The following is a 16,627-nucleotide window of genomic DNA, read 5'->3' as shown; positions in this document are numbered from 1 at the left end:
GATTGTTTGGTGTTGGGGTTCGTCTTTCATGTCAAGATATGGCGATGTTCGCATTTGCTTTTGCAGTCTTTTGTTCAATACCATTGCTTGGTTTTGTTTCGTTTCTCATTCATGGGATTTAATATCGTTCACAGAGAAGTTCTAGATGTTTAGGCGACCAGTGAGCCATATTGAGACACAACAATCAACCTGGTCTTAAACCATCAAACGAGTGAACACTAAGACAATAAATCAACTTATCGACACCGGAAATGCACAATTCAGCTTGCAGCGATGGCGTGATAAACCTCATCTGAGGCATAATCCAAGGGTCTGGTTCGACTTTAGGTGTCGTCCTCAAGTGGAGAATTACCGGCCACTAAAACCCTTGGACCAGGACAAGACAGACAACGATTGTTTCTTTTTATATGTACATTTGCCTCTTTCACTATTTCTAACTGAACTCAGGTTATTTTCTTTCTTCATTCAATTACACTCATTCGTGACTTGATACTCCCAACACACAATGGGGGTCCCTGTGAAGCGCGTGGCTGTCATCGGCGCCGGACCAGCGGGTGCCATCGCCGTTGATGCTCTCGCTCAAGAAAAGACATTTGATCTCATCCGAGTGTTTGAACGTCGTGAAGGGCCTGGAGGATGTTGGTATGTCGTGTGAAACTCATAATGGCGGTCAACTACTAAAGACGACAGGATCGGCGACACAACACAACCTCCAACAATCTCCAACTTGGAAAAGCTCGCAAACCGCACAGCAGATGAGCAGCTACCAATTCCCAAACAATTACCAGCTATTCTGCCAAAGTCTACACAGCCTCGTCATGAAGAGTCATCAATCTATCCATATCTGGAAACCAACGTCGACACATCGACTATGGAGTACACCCAGGAACCCATCCCAGCCATACGCAGTGAAAGATCAATCAGCATGCATGGCCCTTCAACACCCTTCAGACACTGGAAAGTCATGCGCGATTACGTCGCTGGCATCTTGGAACGTAACCACTACGAGGATCTTGTCTCATACAACACAACTGTGGAACATGTCGAGAAGGAAGGGGACGAGTGGAAGGTTGTACTGAGGAAGGGTGGGAAGAAGCAGGACTATTGGTGGACGGAGACATTTGATGCTGTTGTGGTTGCCAGTGGCCACTATTGGGTGCCTTATGTCCCTGCCATTGAAGGGCTGGAGCAGTTTGAAAAGACGAGGCCTGGGAGTGTGGTTCACAGCAAGCACTTTCGTGGGAGGGATTCGTTTCACGACAAGGTGGGTTGCCCTGATGGCTTGTCAATGGACAGTACTGACGTGATGATAGACAGTCGTTGTGGTTGGCGCCTCTGTTTCAGCAGCAGATATCGCAGTTGATCTCGTCAGCACGGCAAAAGCGCCCGTTCATTGTATCACCATCGGGCACACGTCAAATGTCTTCTTTGGCGACACGGCATTCGATCATCCCAACATAAGACAGCACCCTTCTATCGCAAAAGTCACGGGCCGAACCGTGCATCTCATCGACGGCACCAGTATTCCGGATGTAGACCACATCGTCTTTGGCACAGGCTACAGCTGGACATTGCCCTTTTTGCCCAGTCTCCCCGTGCGCAACAATCGTGTACCGAACCTATACCAACACGTCGTCTATCAAAAAGATCCTACGCTTCTCTTTGTCGGCGCGGTTGGAGCAGGTCTCACGTTCAAAATCTTTGAGTGGCAGGCTGTCTATGCGGCGCGTATCCTTGCAGGACGCGGAACAGTTCCGTCGGCAGAGGAGATGCAAAAGTGGGAGGACGACAGGATTCAGGAGCGAGGCGATGGACCAAAGTTCTCTGTCGTGTTTCCGGATTTTGAGGATTACTTTGATACAGTCAGGGAATTGGCTGGCGAAGGAGAGCCGGGTGTAGGACGTAAATTGCCTAAATTCAGGAGAGAATGGTTTAGGAATTTCATTGAGGGAACTGAGTTGAGGAAGGGTTTGTGGAGGAGGTGGAATGCGATAGCGAGAGAGGAAGTGGGTGTGAAGGCGAGGTTGTAAGACGGTGAATTGCGAATTGGATAAGACAAATGATAGTTAGAGGATAGAAGATAGAGGTCAGATTTAACGCCTAGTTTGCCTTTGTGTAACTCGAAAGTAGGACTATGGATATACTATGAGGCGGCATTTGATGTACACCAACGGCTAAGACGGAAAGGCTCCAGTGTATATAAACAATTAGTGGAAAGCCTTGTTTCCAGCAGATAAGAACCACAATCCAACGTTGATAAACTGCCAAACGGTCATCCTCGTCAATGGAACTCGGCTGCCGAAGCCCATCTTTACCATCGGGCGGATTGGTCCAGCTCCTTATCAGCTGGCTAGTTACCTACGTCTTCTGTTAGGCGACCGAACTAATTATTAGTGGCTGATAGTGATGCATTTCCCCGCGTTTTTTATCTTGTCCCACTGACCAGGGCCTCTTTTATAGCTGGCACCCATCTTGATCTCCATCCATTACTCTTTCGTCAAACTATCCTATTCTGCTTATTTCCACGGCATCAGAAATGTCTACCAAAACATCAACTGCCAAAAACACTTGTAGACGCGCATCTGTATCCAAGCCAAAGAATGGATTGAACCCGCGATCGCGATCCGGCTGCACTACCTGCAAGGCCAAACACGTATGCTAACCCGAATCCCAGAGTTATCAGCAAGACTGACTTGTCTTGAATAGACAAAATGCGACGAAACAAGACCGGAATGTCTAAGATGTGTACGCAAAGGCGTCAAGTGTGGCGGTTACTGGAAAGAGTTCAAATGGTCCTTTAAGCACCAGCCGGGCGAGATAGAAGTTGACCTCACCACATCTACATCACCGACATCATCGTCACGCAGAGGATCTGAAGTTCAGCCCGAGACTTCACCAAGAGCAACTTCTTCTACAGTCATGGATACTAGCGAGCTTGATCAGTACCTCCAAATTGAAGAATTACCCGTGCAAGACACCGCTTCAATCCTAAACGACAACACTTGGACGACCAGTCCCTGTTCAAATTCCGATACCGATCTCTTGACGCGATCAGATTCAATTTCAGAGCATTGCGATATGACAATATCCACCGTCGGAATGACATCCCGAGCCCTCAGTCCCCCTCTCGAACCGCAATACTACCAAGCAACGCCACTTACAGTTGGTCTCATCACCGATACTTCATCTCTACTCATCAGCAACTGGTTCGAGCAAGTCTGTACGTTGTGGTCAGGTTTCGACTCGGACTTTAATCTCAACCGAAAACTGGCGCTTGAGCTGTGCACGAGTTCTCAGTCCGTGTTTAGTTCGCTGCAGAGCATGTCAGCGGGCTTCTTATCTACGCGGTTACCACATATGAAGCAATCGGCAGTGTACTTTTTGCAAGCGGCGACGACATCAGTCCTTTCAGAGGCGCAAGATATCCTACGGAATCCATGTACGGATAGCTTGCCTGCTGGTGTGTTGTTCTCGCTATTCTGTGTAGGGACGACAATGTGTTGGGTCGATGCGAGGCAATTGGGTCTACCATTCTTTCAATCAGCAACAAAGATTCTAGACCGTCTGAATCGCCGTGTTGGAACACTCTCAGCCAAAGACCTGGAACTTTTATCCTTCTTTAACAGAAGTCTGACGTATTGCGAGATGCTCCTTGCGGTCGTGAACCAAGACGACTCAGAGACAACTCAACCTGACAACGCGATGCAACTCGCTGAGCGATATATGGACGACTCGCCTCACCCGTGGACAGGGATTTCTCCCCTCTCGTCACAGCTTTTTGGACAATCGATTCGTCTATGTCGAAGTTTCCGCCGGAACCTCAAATTACCCAAAGAAACAGGTCGAGATTTTCAGCGAGCTTTGGAAGAAATACAGGAAGCGCAGCGACTAGAAGAGAAGTTATTAGGTCTCGAGTTTCAGAGTAGTCTTTCCACTACAGACACAGGCGATTACCGGACACCGTCACTTCATCTTGCACAGGTTGCAGAGGCATACAAACTTGCCGCGCTGCTCCATCTCTACCAGACATTCCCCGATCTTGTGGCTCTACGACTGCCGAGCAATTCAGTGCATGTGAACAGTCGACATATTCCCTGGGAGGAGTGGATTATCCCATTGAGTCTTCGCCTGGTTAGGGTCCTAGAACTCATTCCGCCTAATTCCGGCACTCGGGTCATTCAACCGTTGCTGTACATTACCGCCAGTACGGGTCTTCGCTACGATGCGACTACGATGCTGGATATATCGACGTTTCCATCAGAAGCAGACTTTGCCTCGTCGAATTTTGCCAATGACCCCTTTGCACCCCCGCCTACCAACGTTATATCGCGCATGTCTCTCGATATCAGCAACGCGCGGCACTTTATCATGGGTCGACTAAACATGCTAGAGAGCAGCTTGCCGCCGAAGCCGGTGGTTATGGCCAAGGAGCTTATCAAGGCGATTTGGGAAGCTTATGATGATGAGCCGCCTGGGGTGGCTACGGTGCATTGGGTCGATGTTATGGAAGATAAGAATTTGAGGTCAATGTTTGGATAGAGATGATTTTATGGGATAATTATACGGGATGACTTTATTTAGGTTGTATATTGGGTTGATTATGTTTGGAGTTTGGAGTCATGACTTGGACAGAGTACTTGGACACCACGTTCACTTTGATAGAAGCAAATTGTCTTGAGAATATATATTAGCTTTATGGAAGCATTCTATTCAGTCCTATTATTCTCTATTTATTCCACCCTCATAGATCGTTAAACTTTCTTGCCCCCGAGTAAAAAGCCAGTCCTGTATCAGGAGACGAAAAGGTGATGGTGGCTCCGTTGGGGATAAAGAAGATGTCTCCCGCCTTGGCCTCGACCTTTTGTCCCGTAGAGTCCTCAAGGACAAAGTTGCCCTCTAGAATGATCTTGGTCTCGTCGTACTTGTATGTGTAGGTCAAGGGCTCGCCCTTGTTGACGCGAAAGAGGCCGCTTGTAATGGGTTTGGCGGCGTCATCGGGGGTGGAGTGGATGTCTCCGATAAAGGTGTTTCCGCCAGACAGAGGGGGGATCTCGAACTTGGATTGAGCTTGGGCAAAGTGCTTAAAGGCAGCCATTTTGAATTGTAGTTTTTTGGTTTGGTATAAGAGTGATGTAGAAGTGTTTGTTGATACAACCAAGACAGAGGAATTGGACGCTTCATATACGGTTTATACACTAATTCCCCCTCTTCTCTATCTTCATTCCTCACGTCTTCTGTCTAAGCCATCTCAGTAAGCAATATATTCTAATCAGCATTGTCAACGTCCTCATTCCCTCTTTAGAACAATGTTTCCGGCAGCACCTGCAGGGTGATAACGAGATCTCCCTCGCGATAGTCAACTTTTGCCTATTTGGGAAAAGATGCCCGCAAGAGGAGAGGCCCACTCGACCGACTCGCAAGACGGGGTAGACCGAGTCGCTTGACCACTTGAAGCAGCGATTACCGGCCACATGATGATGTTTGATTGATACGATACGCAAAACATGTGCGTAACTGGCGATATACTTAGTTTGCGCGAGTAGTGACAGTTGGAGACGTCTGTGGAGTGCTTGTGGGGAGGAGTCGAGAATGTTTCTATATCTATCGTGGCTTACACCGTGAAACCATCACTGTTGGCATTATCCAATTATCACCAATTCTCTCTGGCTCTTGACAACCATGGAACTCTCATTATCTTCCCTTGGTTACCACGAGGTAGTTGTACTCCTCAGCATTATAACTGGTCTTGGTCTCTTTGTCTACAAAGTCCATGACACTATCCAAAGCCGTCGCAGCTTCAGATCAAAGAGCAAACTACCCCCAGTATCAGCAAACTACACACCAAGCGACTACAAAACTCCTGTCCCAGAACCTTACCCTAACTGGTCCATTGACGACACCAAGCCTCTCCCCTACAGGGCTTTCCGCCATGGTCCTACCTACCAGGCCACCATGGGTCTGCGCACATGTCCTGTAGAGGAATGGATCGAGCTGGATAACCACTTTCCCAAGTATCACGCCGACAAGGCCAAGAGAATCGCGGAGAGAGGGACCAAATGTGTTGACACCCATCCTGATGCTTATCCCGCTGCTATTGAACTCCTGGAAGAGATGGCGGACTATCTTCCTGCGAGATACCCAAGTCTATTCGAGAGAACCTCTGTTGGAATCAAGAACAAGTGGTCTGGCGAGGACTTCAACATTGTGGAGAGACCCTTGGCTGAAGATCCCATGGCTATCTGTGCGCGCCTCGTCCAAGATGATCTCGCCATCATGATTGAGCGTCCCGACGGCCAATACTATCTCCTCGCGGGAGCAATTCTACTAGCTGGCTTCTGGCGCATGTCTGACAAATACGGCATGTCCCTCTCAGAAATCCACACATCAGGCGACGTTCCTCACTTCAAGGAGAAGCTCGAGACAGGCATGTGCAAGTTCTTCAAGCGTCTCCGTCCCGAAACAGTCTACAACCGCAACAACTACTTTGTGCAAGTCGACGACGACCTCGCGTGGAGCTGGAGCATCGGCAGCGAAGACTCGCTGTCAGTGAGCTGGAGCACGGCTGAGAAGAATAGAGCGATAGAGCACCACATGTTCCGCTCCGAGCGACAGTCTCTACGTCGTCTTCCCAAGACTGGTGCTGTGGCGTTTACGATCCGAACGTATTTCCACCCTGTGACGGATATTGTCAAGGAGGATTACGTGCCGGGCAGACTGGCGAGTGCTGTGAGGAGTTGGGATGACAAGGTTGCGAATTACAAGGGTAGGCAAAAGTATGGTGAGGTTTTGCTCGAGTATCTTGACAAGGAGCATGAGAAGCAGGTGGCGAGGGGTTTGCAAGTTGACAAGGAGCATGAAGTTAGGAGATATCCTTGGTAGAGCGTGCATTACTTAGATACCAGTTATGATTACATGAAAACTTGAGAGTTTACCAAGTATTGCTCCTTTCATTGTCGCTGTGTGTATATATTAAAGCAGTTGTTGGCTGCTACTGCCAGCGTGCACTTATCTAAGACAACACCACACTGCTGTGATGTGTATTGCCTTGCTAACTTGAGACTAATTTCATCAACGCGCATTTGCAGTACTCTGAGTAAATGACAGCCTGGGCTCGTTGGATCTCGGATACAAAGACGAGTGCGCTCTACCACAGGGTGACTAAACTAGGGGCCGCTCTCCATGACCGACTGAAGCAAACGAAGTCATCACCAGGTTCGAATTAAAGAGTCATCTAATGGAAATTAAATAATACGTCGCTACATAAATAACTCCCAAGTCCCACCGCTCAACTCATATTCCACTTCTTCTCCCATCCAGGAAAGAATGGGTTCTCATCCAAAGTAGTCGTTTGCCAATCCCCAGGAATCAAGCCCTTGTCAATCTGCTCCCTCTCATACCTCCTCAACGCTGGCTTAGCAACATGTTCAACATGCCACGTTCCCTTGTACTTTAGAATATTCCCCTTTCCCTCATTGAGCACCTTGAGCACCAGTGACGGAACATATGGCTCGTCCCTAAACTCAGAGATAGGTGTAAAGAGGGCTTTAAAATTGAACACGATGGCACCTGAGAGAGGAAGACGACGGAGTGTCTGCCAGTCAACCCGTAAATGGACATCTGACTCTGTCAGGGATGGGTTTTGACTCTCGCGGATTCGGAATTCTGGGTCTTCGGACGGGATGAAGAGTGGCTGGCCAACTTCTAGACCCCAGGATCCGCGTTGGATAGGACTGTCGGTGGGCATTTTCGTAAAGAACCTGGAACATTAGTGTCTACACATGCAAAGCAGCATTCAGACATACCTGTCCATGCTAAACTCCATCTTCTCCTTGTAATCAGGCACAGGGGCATGTATCTCAGGCAATCCCAGTCCAATCTTCTCACTCAGCTTCCACCCTACCGATGAACAAATCACACCCGCTCTAAAGCAGTAGCGCCCTGTGGCAGGATCTCTAAGAGTGAGAGCAAAGTCCTCTGGAACGTGGTTGAGAAGGAAGAGCAGAGGCTCAATCTGGTCAAGATCCTGCTTGACTCCCAGAAGGTGGTTTACGAATACTCTACCGTGGAGTTCAAAGGCTTGAGGATATCGGGCGCAGATGAATTGGATCACCATCTCCATGAGTTCTTTGCAAGCGAGTTCAGATCCAGGAAGAGCTTGAAGGACGTCACTGCCGTGCTTTGCGTAGAGGCTCTGACGCTGGATGATACGAGGGCGGTATGTGTTCTCTATCTCAATCCAGAAATCAGGATCCATCTTCTTCAAAGCTTGATGCATGTCAGCTTCGTCTTGAGTGCAAGTTGAAGGAAAGCCTACACATAGTCTGATGGTATGCCCATCGAAACGGACGGTAGGGTCTCGGCAACGCAGCATCGAGATCAAAGTTCTTTAGCGGAGTTGGTAGAGGAACACCAGACAACTTTGCATAGTCGGTAAATGCACCCAATCTTTTGATCTCATCAACACTGAAACCCGTAAAGTTGTATGCTGCAGGGTTCGCATAGCGATAGTCTTGGTCAAGCGTGAGAAGTCTAGTCGTGGAAAGATCTACATTGTTTGACGAGAACTCTGGGGAGATCTGAGGAAGAACGTGACGCTGAGATGGAGGATAGACATTTGTATAATCGGCAGACGCAGTCTTCTTTACAGGTTCTGGCGAAGGCGATGACACGCGGATGTATCGATTGAGGTTCTTTCGCTTGACGAGAGTATGAACTAAAAGGCCTAGACAAGCACAAGCTGCAGCGCAAAATGACAGTACGAGAGTAGATTGGACATTATTAGAATGAAGAAACTCTTTGATGGCAAGCATATTGAAGATCATGAACAGATGGTGTCTCGATGAGTTCCAGTCATTCAGCAGCTTCTTTTCTTATGACCAACAAACACCCATCATCGTGCAATCAGAGACACTGCAGTGCATCACAAGATAAACAGCTTATCAACCCCGAATCCAGTTATACTTTGAGGAATGCAAGGTTAACATGCCCTGTTTGAGGATAGTTTGACGCGGGGTACAGTAGTCTTGGGAGATGGCTTATCGGGATCAGCGGCGGGGAGCGTGACGCATAGATAGATGGAGATACGTGTATGCACGGCAGTGATAAAGAGATAGAGTAGACGCTGCATGTGCTACGGATAGGGAAGTACTTTGCGGACTTTTATCGTGAGGTTGGTTGTTTGTTTACTTGATCGAGACGGATGGATTTATTGCTGTTTCTGGATATACATGATCGTACGATGTTAATGCATCAGCCTGCTACTGAGATGTATTCACATGTTCTGTAATCTGGTGACCAGGTTAGGGCGTTTCATGCTATCAATGTGGACTGCATAGTAATGTATTCCTCAACATTATAAAGTCAATATGGTTGATTTTCAAGTACTGCAGTTCTTGTTCATCAAGCAAACGTTGTAGAGTGATCTTGCAAAATAAACAGGTTGTGCATTTTCTATAAATATCTAGCAAGAATCTTGTTACTTCCTCACTATTTCACAGCCATCTGCCTTGTCGCTCAGTGATGCCTGATGGGGTTGTTGTGCTTGTCAAACCGAGGATGTAACTGTAGTAAAAGCAAAGCCACAAACGGGTGAATCAAGGCAGACAGTTCCCAATGGCTAATTTATAAGTAATTTGATATATTTAGCTAGACGGATGTCACTTGAATAGCCGTTGTTAGTGAGGGCCGTTTACTACCGTTTGGAACACCCGCTGGTAACATTAGAATTTGTTTTCTTCTCATTGCAAAACAGACGGTGCGACATCATACGGACTGTGATTATGCTGGAAGCGAAAGAGAAAGGGTGAGATTACTTGCAAGACTAAACTCGAGTGCTGTTTGTCTCTACCGAGCACTTCGCTGACACATATCAACTGTTCAAGACTACAAAACCATAGCACTGAACAAGAGTGCACAGCCGACGACAAAAACTGACTTGAATATAAATAACAAGGACGTCTCTCTGGAAACAAATACATCGCAATTCTCTATTCGACTCATCTGAACAAAGAATATTCAACCTTGACAGCGCCTACAGAGCACTCGCCCTGAGTATCAAACTACACACATCTACTCACCAAAAACCGCAATCATGCCAGACCTTCGTCGCCTCTTCGCCCTTGCCAAGGTCCTCACCTGCAGCTGCTTCAGTAGTCGCAAGCCTACCAAGACCCAACGTTATCAAGTCGACAACGTTCGAGCTCCCCCTGGACAAGAAGTCCAAAATCGGTTTGCTCCGTGTCAACACTATGGTATTTCCCCATCCTCCTTTGATGTGCTTCCTGATCCTGACAATTTCGAGATCGTCGACGAAGGTGAGAACTCTACAGCTGTTACTGCGGAGAAGGAGAAAGGAGAGCAAGGAAAAGGTCAAGGTTACCTAGGGGGTTTTGTATTATCTTGACTGAAACTTTTGGGGATGATATGGACTCGAGGGGGTTAGATTGGAGTCAAGTTTGTATCAATGTTACTATGAAAATAGATCAGAATTGTTACGGTATTGGACTTGTGTGTGATTCAACCAACATGGAATGGCAGTGATTATTGCAGAGCAAACAGGCTTATCAAATACAATATACTTCACTCTATCATCCCACTTGGAAGTAACTCCATCATCGTGAACCATCTGTAACCCCTTGAATCATGCATTCAGTCCATCAACTATACCTAATCTAGGATTCAAACTAATATCAGTGTCGGCGTAGCTTTCAGCCATCAAAGTCTCGTCTATAAGCGTTGTGCTATCCAGCTGTTGTGTCATGTGTGGAGCATCTCTTGCCACACTTACAAAAAGAAAAGAGAAAACAGAGACAACAACGCTAAAAGTGCCGAATTCCTCTTTAGAAAGAGACGAAATTGATCAGTCAGCGTTTGACTTCCAGTCTAGGCTGTTATTTTTGGACCATAAGCCAGCTTTCATACCCACTCGCGTGTTTAGTGCAGATTCTTAGATTGACCTGAAATGGAGTTAAGTACAGGCATTCCTAGTGCGAATCGTCATGTGATGATCTATTCCCTGTTTGGCCTTATCTAGACTCCTTGCGGTTAAGTACGTGCATAACTCCATCAGAGAGACAACATGTAGATCGATTTTGCCAGTTGAGATATGAGTAAACTAGACTAACTAACTAGTTTCTGTTTCTACGAGGAGGTGTACATCTATTCGAGACGAAAAAAACATCAGATGCGACTGCGGCTCCACGTCCAAGGCAACTTTCCACCAGCAGGAGCGTTTCTTCCCTTCCAACCCGTCAGCTCGGACAAGTCTCTTCGGGGGTATGGATGAGGATCCTGAAAGCCAGCGGGGTTCTCTCCGAACTTCCACCTCCAGAGATCTTGGAGTCCGGGGTCCAGTTTGTCTTCCAGCAAGTCGGCTACGTATTTTCCAATAATGGGGAGGAACTTGAAACCGTGGTTCGAACCGGCCGTGGCGATGATCAGATTCTCTGTGCCGGGATACGGACAGATTCGGAAGTTGAGGTCTGTGGCCATGCCATCCCTGACATAATTAGGTTTGCGGGATATAGAGCAGATGGAGAACTTACCAGCACATTCGTGTGTGAACAAAAGGTCGATCTGCGAGTTCTGGAATCATGTCTCTCACAAACTCTCTAATCTCCACTTCCAGCTCCCGGGGACATCCATCAAATGGGTAATCGCCGATAGAGTGTAGGACAGAAGCACCAGTATGTTCATGGTCCGCGTAGTTGGTAACAAGTCTTACACTGCACAGCTTGATAAGACCATTCTCGTCGGGAGGAAAGATGATGCCTGTATTATGTTAGTTTAATGTCTCACAGTAGAAAGTGTCTGCTTGCCCTGCTCGAAATCATCAATGATGGGAATATCCTTGTACTTTTCAATCTCATCAGGTGCAAGCTTGATCACACAGATGACTGAAGTCTCTGCTCTGACGTCGGTTCTAGCACCTTTGATGAGAGCTGGGAGACTTGCACCGGCTGAAACGATGATCTTGTCGGCCGAGTGATACTGGCCGTTGGCAGCGATGGCGCCCTTGCAAGTCTTGTTATCGTACACAAGCGTCTTGATCTGACCTGAAGCACCGGTGATGTACCTAACGCCCATGGCTTCGGCAGCTTTGGCCATGCGGAGGAGAGCTTGGCCCGAGGGGACCTGATGATTAGTCAGTAACGACCTTGCACGGCTCTGAAATTCTTACCCAACCAGCCTGAGGACTGTGTAGATTCGTCCATCCCGGAAACTCCCCTGTCAAGGCAGGCCACATAGCCTTCATTTCGTCTTTGGAGAGGTACTCAACCCCCTCTCTGCCGTTCTTGTCGGCTAATATCTTTGCATTTTCAAGCCATTGGTTTGTTTCTGGGTGACCACCCATGATCCAACCAGTCTCTCGGTACAGACCTTTGAAAAGTGACGCTGGATCTTTCCAGACGCCGAGAGTTTCAAGGCCGAGCTTTGCATAGTGTGGGTTGGGGTAGTCGGCACGGATGACCTTGTTCAAGTCTGTGCCCGCAGAGTCTCTTGACGGGGCTGCGAAGCGGTCTACTACAGTGACGTTGGTGTAGCCACGTTGAGCGAGATGGTAGGCTGTCGAGGTTCCAAAGACACCTCCGCCGATGATGAGAACTGATGGTTTACTCATTGTAAGATGAGGTCTTTGAAAGAAGGGATGTGCTGGGTTTACAGGTCTACGATGGAATTTGTGTTGGAATTTATAGTTGTGCGACTACTATCATGGACAGTCTAGTTGTGATTTGCAACCAGACTAAACAAGAGGTTCACGTTTGTGTCTTTGATTATCTAGCCAAGCATTAACGTAGTTTCCTCATCTCTCCGCTACACCAAACAATCAGAGTTTGCACTTGACAACTAGGCTGGTTAGTAAAGAGACAACAAAGTTTGGTTGTTTTCTCTTTTGTAAATTGCCTTTTAAGCACTCATCCGGGTGATTGACTAGGCCACATGACTTGGGTAGGTACTGTAGATTAATTACTAGTGAGACGGCCGTCAAATGCCGAGGCAAAAGGATGGATCTGTCTAAAATATAGTTTGACCGAGAAATAGCGGCATGACAACCCTGCCTACTTGTGTTGATGATCTTCGGGTTCTGCCTGCAGGGTGCATTAGCGGCCGATTTGACACACACCAGGGATGATAGAGTTTGTGTGAAGAGTCGGGAAATTATAGAGCGAATTCAGTAAGGGTCGTGACGATGAATGGGCTGATGGGGACTATCACTTTGTGGGATTCGCAAGTTTTACTCTTTTGGTATTTGCAGGATCCAGTTAAGTGTGCCTGGGTAGTATTCAAGGTTCAAGATCCAGATTTGTTACTGCACGTCGTTGAGCGAAGATCGTTTTCGCTCGGTGGAAGAGAGAAGAGAGAATGCCAAGTTTGCCTCTTGTTTGTTGAGACGATAAACAATTGTACATAGGTAGGTATGCGAGGACAACCCGTTTGACACTCTGCATCTTACTTTTAACCGGTACACCGAGAGAGACAGCTGACCTTGTTGACACTCTGCATCCCACTTCCCCCAAGGCAATGCCGTCCAGGGTAGTAGATATCGTCTGGAGTTGTTGTCTCGTTAGTGGATCTAGTCTGGGACATTAGTATTGAGTTTAACCTACATCCACCCAGCCCAGAAACTTGGATTCCATCAACGTGGCATTCGCGAGTCAGCAGGTATTATCTATTCGCATCTGTAAACTCATGTCAAAGTGTAAAGAGTCCCATATCTGACGTAACGTCACATACGTCACATATCATGTCGTCTCATCTTTGTCAAAACATGGCCTGCATGGATGTTTGCATCACGAGCCGCCCACGGAAAGCAAAGCTCACCGGGGTGGAACACGGTCTGTGCTGCATGCCACCACTTAAGGTATTATACGATGTTTGTTTGGGAAGTGGCCTGATGGAAGTGTAGGACAGGTAGATACCAAGGGATGGTATCAAAATAGGTTGAAACACAGGATGAGAGTCGAGTGGTATTCATGACAAACACCGACTGAACACAAAAACAAGGGTCCCTTTCCCTTTGCTTTCCCTTTCGTGTAGACTGTAAACTAAAAGTCTGCATGGATATTGCTTTTCCCGTAATTACATCGTCACAAGTAACCGATCTCGAAGAATGATAGCCTCAATTTGTCGTGTTTCCCATTTTAGAGGCTCTTATTGCAGTTTTAGTGCATTTTAGCGGAGATGGTGAACCACTGTTTCGGGTGCATTAGCGCCCGTGGCCTAGACCACACTGTCAATCTTTAGGCCATGTTCCGCCCAAAAGAGAATGTTTTTTCTAGCTGTTGTTATCTCTTTTTTCTTTTGTCGCTATTTGCTTTTCTCTCTTCACCGCTGAATGTGCGACATGAAATGACACAGCATGAAAAAAAAAAAAAAAGACTTCCGACTCAGACTCAGTTGCCGACTGTCGTGTGTGCCGATCACCAATGAATTCATGTTGACAATCCAAAATTGGGGGCTGGGTAAAGAGACAACAGACAAAAGAAGTTTCCTTTTTGGATGCATCTGTCGGTAGATGGGATTTGTGATATCTTGGCGATATGCACAACTGCCGAATAGAACGAGATTGATCAAGTTTTTTTCCGCTCTGCAGAGTTTTGAGGTTTTTGGTTGACGATGGTCAAGACCCTTGTTTAGTCTTGTTATCGCGGGGAAACATGGGGCAAAAGGTCCGGATGTTATCATGTCAGGTACGGACAGATGCTATAGCCTATGTAGGTACATACAGATGGATACTCTGCTCTACTGTGTATCTACCTCTAGATACTAAGGTATGTAGGCATTCAGACGATATCTTTCCGCATTTACCAGTAGTAACCCCATCAAGATTCAACCCATCTTGGCATACAGACCAAAATGTCTCAACCCCCAAATTATCCCGTTCTATTCCCCATAACTCCCTGAATTTTAGGGGATCCATTCTTTCTCACTTACCGGGTTACTATCCGGCCTCTCCTGCTCCCAGAGACAGGCAGGGGTTGCAGCTCTAGTACCTGTCCTGGACTGGCGCAATCGTAATGGATCGAAATCGCCACATTATTTCCACGGGGAATATTGGAGAGAAGAGAAAAGAGACAACATGTCTTGGTAATTTCACGAGCATATGCAGTCGTAACCTTCTAGAAGTTTGGGTCTTTTCAGTTATGATTGCCGTATCTGTCTGTCGATATACACCCTAAACAGCACAATCAGGCCATACAACTCTGTACAGCTGTCTGTTTGCGTCGTTTCCTCCTCTCTTTTCTTTTTTGTCTTTCTGTCTTTAGATCTCAAAGTCTCCATCTTTTTTTATACGCTAAACTAGACCAGAATTGCAACTCTAAACAGTTGACGTTACCATTCATTCTGTTGGTTGTTGGCTGTTGGCTGTCGGCTTGGCTTGGCCGCTGGCCTTGTTTTCTCTTTTCTCCTTGACGTTTTCTTCTTTTTCTTCTTCTGCTTCTTTTTCCTCATCGAGTCTCCACCGCTCAGACGTGACAAAGTGAAAATGACCGGGTGTTTCGTTTCGCCCTTTTTCTCACACCCCCCAATCATCATTCCATGCAGTGACTGTGTCTGACAGGTATTAGGGGGAGACCCCCCAGTAAACTACTAATAATTGCTTCCTACCCGTTTGTTTTACATTTTCTTTCGTGCCTTACTCTTACTATACTCTTCTCGACCGCATACCACCATCCAAGATTAATAATCCTTTTCCTCTTTCATCTCTCATCCCATTACGGACAATCTTGACACTATCACATTTGGATATCAATGACGACTCCAAACACAACCGTGACACAACCCCAGCACGACGCACAATCAACATCACAAGTCACAGCAACAACAATGGCAAAGCAAACCTCTTCCTCTACAACCTCTTCTGAACAAACACAAAACATCGTCAGCGATATTGGCGAATATCTCATGCAAGCCGCTCAAAATTGGGCAAAAATGACAGACGCTCTCGTCGAAAGCCGCCAGGTCCAACAAGCTGTCGAAGACGCTCACGAACAAGCCATGATTATCAACCATTTATCCGACCTTTCTACCGTTGTCTCCATGGATGTGGATTTATCCAAACTTTGGTACGTTGTTACAGGTGAACATACCACTCATACTAACAAATCAAAGCAAAATTCGTGACTTGACAGCACAATTCTCTCAAGATGTTCACCAGGTCTGGCAAAAAGACACCAGATACAACCAAAACTCATCATAAAATCAGACGCATTTTATTGACATCAAAATCTTGCATCGTGGGTCTTGGTCTTGGGTTGGAGGTTTAGGTATTAGAGGTGTTTGGGCTATCAGGCGTTATTAAAGGAATATTCATTCATATCTCACTTTACGAATTTCAACCTCTGTTCATTCTTACATGGTGTGACCCTTATTGACTGCTAGTTCCTTGCATTGTCTCATTGCTCACCTCCGAAGCTCGGCTTCCGAATGTGTGCATACGCCGAGCCAATTTCAAGCTTGGACACGCTGAAATGACACAACAGTGATCAATCCGTTCTGTGGCTGAGTCGTGCTTGCAGCTTACTTGACTCGACAAACATATCAGATCATGCCATTTCATGCGCAGGGAGATTACCAGTACATGGTACTTGCACGAGGCCAAGCCAAGCCAACCAACAAATCCTCA

The 16,627-nt window shown here is 46.9% G+C and overlaps 8 protein-coding genes across 8 annotated transcripts; 5 read left to right on the top strand and 3 right to left on the bottom strand.

The window, feature by feature from the left end:
* Window positions 1-505: 505 nt before the first annotated feature.
* FGSG_05683 (uncharacterized protein) lies at window positions 506-2,118 on the top strand (the record flags this gene model as incomplete). Its single annotated transcript, XM_011325954.1, has 3 exons — window positions 506-642; window positions 691-1,264; window positions 1,314-2,118. 3 exons carry the CDS (start codon window positions 506-508, stop codon window positions 2,028-2,030), a joined length of 1,428 nt encoding a protein of 475 aa, XP_011324256.1. The 3' UTR covers window positions 2,031-2,118.
* Window positions 2,119-2,536: 418 nt separating this feature from the next.
* Window positions 2,537-4,539, top strand: FGSG_05682 (uncharacterized protein; the record flags this gene model as incomplete). The annotated part of the gene is made up of 2 exons (XM_011325953.1): window positions 2,537-2,653; window positions 2,707-4,539. The coding sequence occupies 2 exons, from the start codon at window positions 2,537-2,539 to the stop codon at window positions 4,537-4,539; spliced, it is 1,950 nt and encodes a 649-aa protein (XP_011324255.1).
* Window positions 4,540-4,741: 202 nt separating this feature from the next.
* Window positions 4,742-5,095, bottom strand: FGSG_05681 (uncharacterized protein; the record flags this gene model as incomplete). Its single annotated transcript, XM_011325952.1, has 1 exon — window positions 4,742-5,095. One exon carries the CDS (start codon window positions 5,093-5,095, stop codon window positions 4,742-4,744), a length of 354 nt encoding a protein of 117 aa, XP_011324254.1.
* Window positions 5,096-5,679: 584 nt separating this feature from the next.
* FGSG_05680 (uncharacterized protein) lies at window positions 5,680-6,879 on the top strand (the record flags this gene model as incomplete). Its single annotated transcript, XM_011325951.1, has 1 exon — window positions 5,680-6,879. One exon carries the CDS (start codon window positions 5,680-5,682, stop codon window positions 6,877-6,879), a length of 1,200 nt encoding a protein of 399 aa, XP_011324253.1.
* Window positions 6,880-7,285: 406 nt separating this feature from the next.
* Window positions 7,286-8,810, bottom strand: FGSG_05679 (uncharacterized protein; the record flags this gene model as incomplete). The annotated part of the gene is made up of 3 exons (XM_011325950.1): window positions 7,286-7,757; window positions 7,803-8,265; window positions 8,315-8,810. The coding sequence occupies 3 exons, from the start codon at window positions 8,808-8,810 to the stop codon at window positions 7,286-7,288; spliced, it is 1,431 nt and encodes a 476-aa protein (XP_011324252.1).
* Window positions 8,811-10,090: 1,280 nt separating this feature from the next.
* FGSG_12784 (uncharacterized protein) lies at window positions 10,091-10,402 on the top strand (the record flags this gene model as incomplete). Its single annotated transcript, XM_011325949.1, has 1 exon — window positions 10,091-10,402. The coding sequence occupies one exon, from the start codon at window positions 10,091-10,093 to the stop codon at window positions 10,400-10,402; it is 312 nt and encodes a 103-aa protein (XP_011324251.1).
* Window positions 10,403-11,081: 679 nt separating this feature from the next.
* Window positions 11,082-12,619, bottom strand: FGSG_05678 (uncharacterized protein; the record flags this gene model as incomplete). The annotated part of the gene is made up of 4 exons (XM_011325948.1): window positions 11,082-11,497; window positions 11,544-11,717; window positions 11,855-12,132; window positions 12,179-12,619. 4 exons carry the CDS (start codon window positions 12,617-12,619, stop codon window positions 11,179-11,181), a joined length of 1,212 nt encoding a protein of 403 aa, XP_011324250.1. The 3' UTR covers window positions 11,082-11,178.
* Window positions 12,620-15,655: 3,036 nt separating this feature from the next.
* FGSG_05677 (uncharacterized protein) lies at window positions 15,656-16,355 on the top strand. Its single transcript, XM_011325947.1, has 2 exons — window positions 15,656-16,067; window positions 16,114-16,355. The coding sequence occupies exons 1-2, from the start codon at window positions 15,829-15,831 to the stop codon at window positions 16,199-16,201; spliced, it is 327 nt and encodes a 108-aa protein (XP_011324249.1). The 5' UTR covers window positions 15,656-15,828; the 3' UTR covers window positions 16,202-16,355.
* Window positions 16,356-16,627: the final 272 nt, after the last annotated feature.

This window comes from Fusarium graminearum, chromosome 3 (genome assembly GCF_000240135.3).
Source record: "Fusarium graminearum PH-1 chromosome 3, whole genome shotgun sequence".
Classification (NCBI taxonomy): Eukaryota; Fungi; Ascomycota; class Sordariomycetes; order Hypocreales; family Nectriaceae; genus Fusarium; species Fusarium graminearum.
Note: the sequence above shows the minus strand (reverse complement) of the source record. Positions and strands in the feature narration are given on the sequence as shown.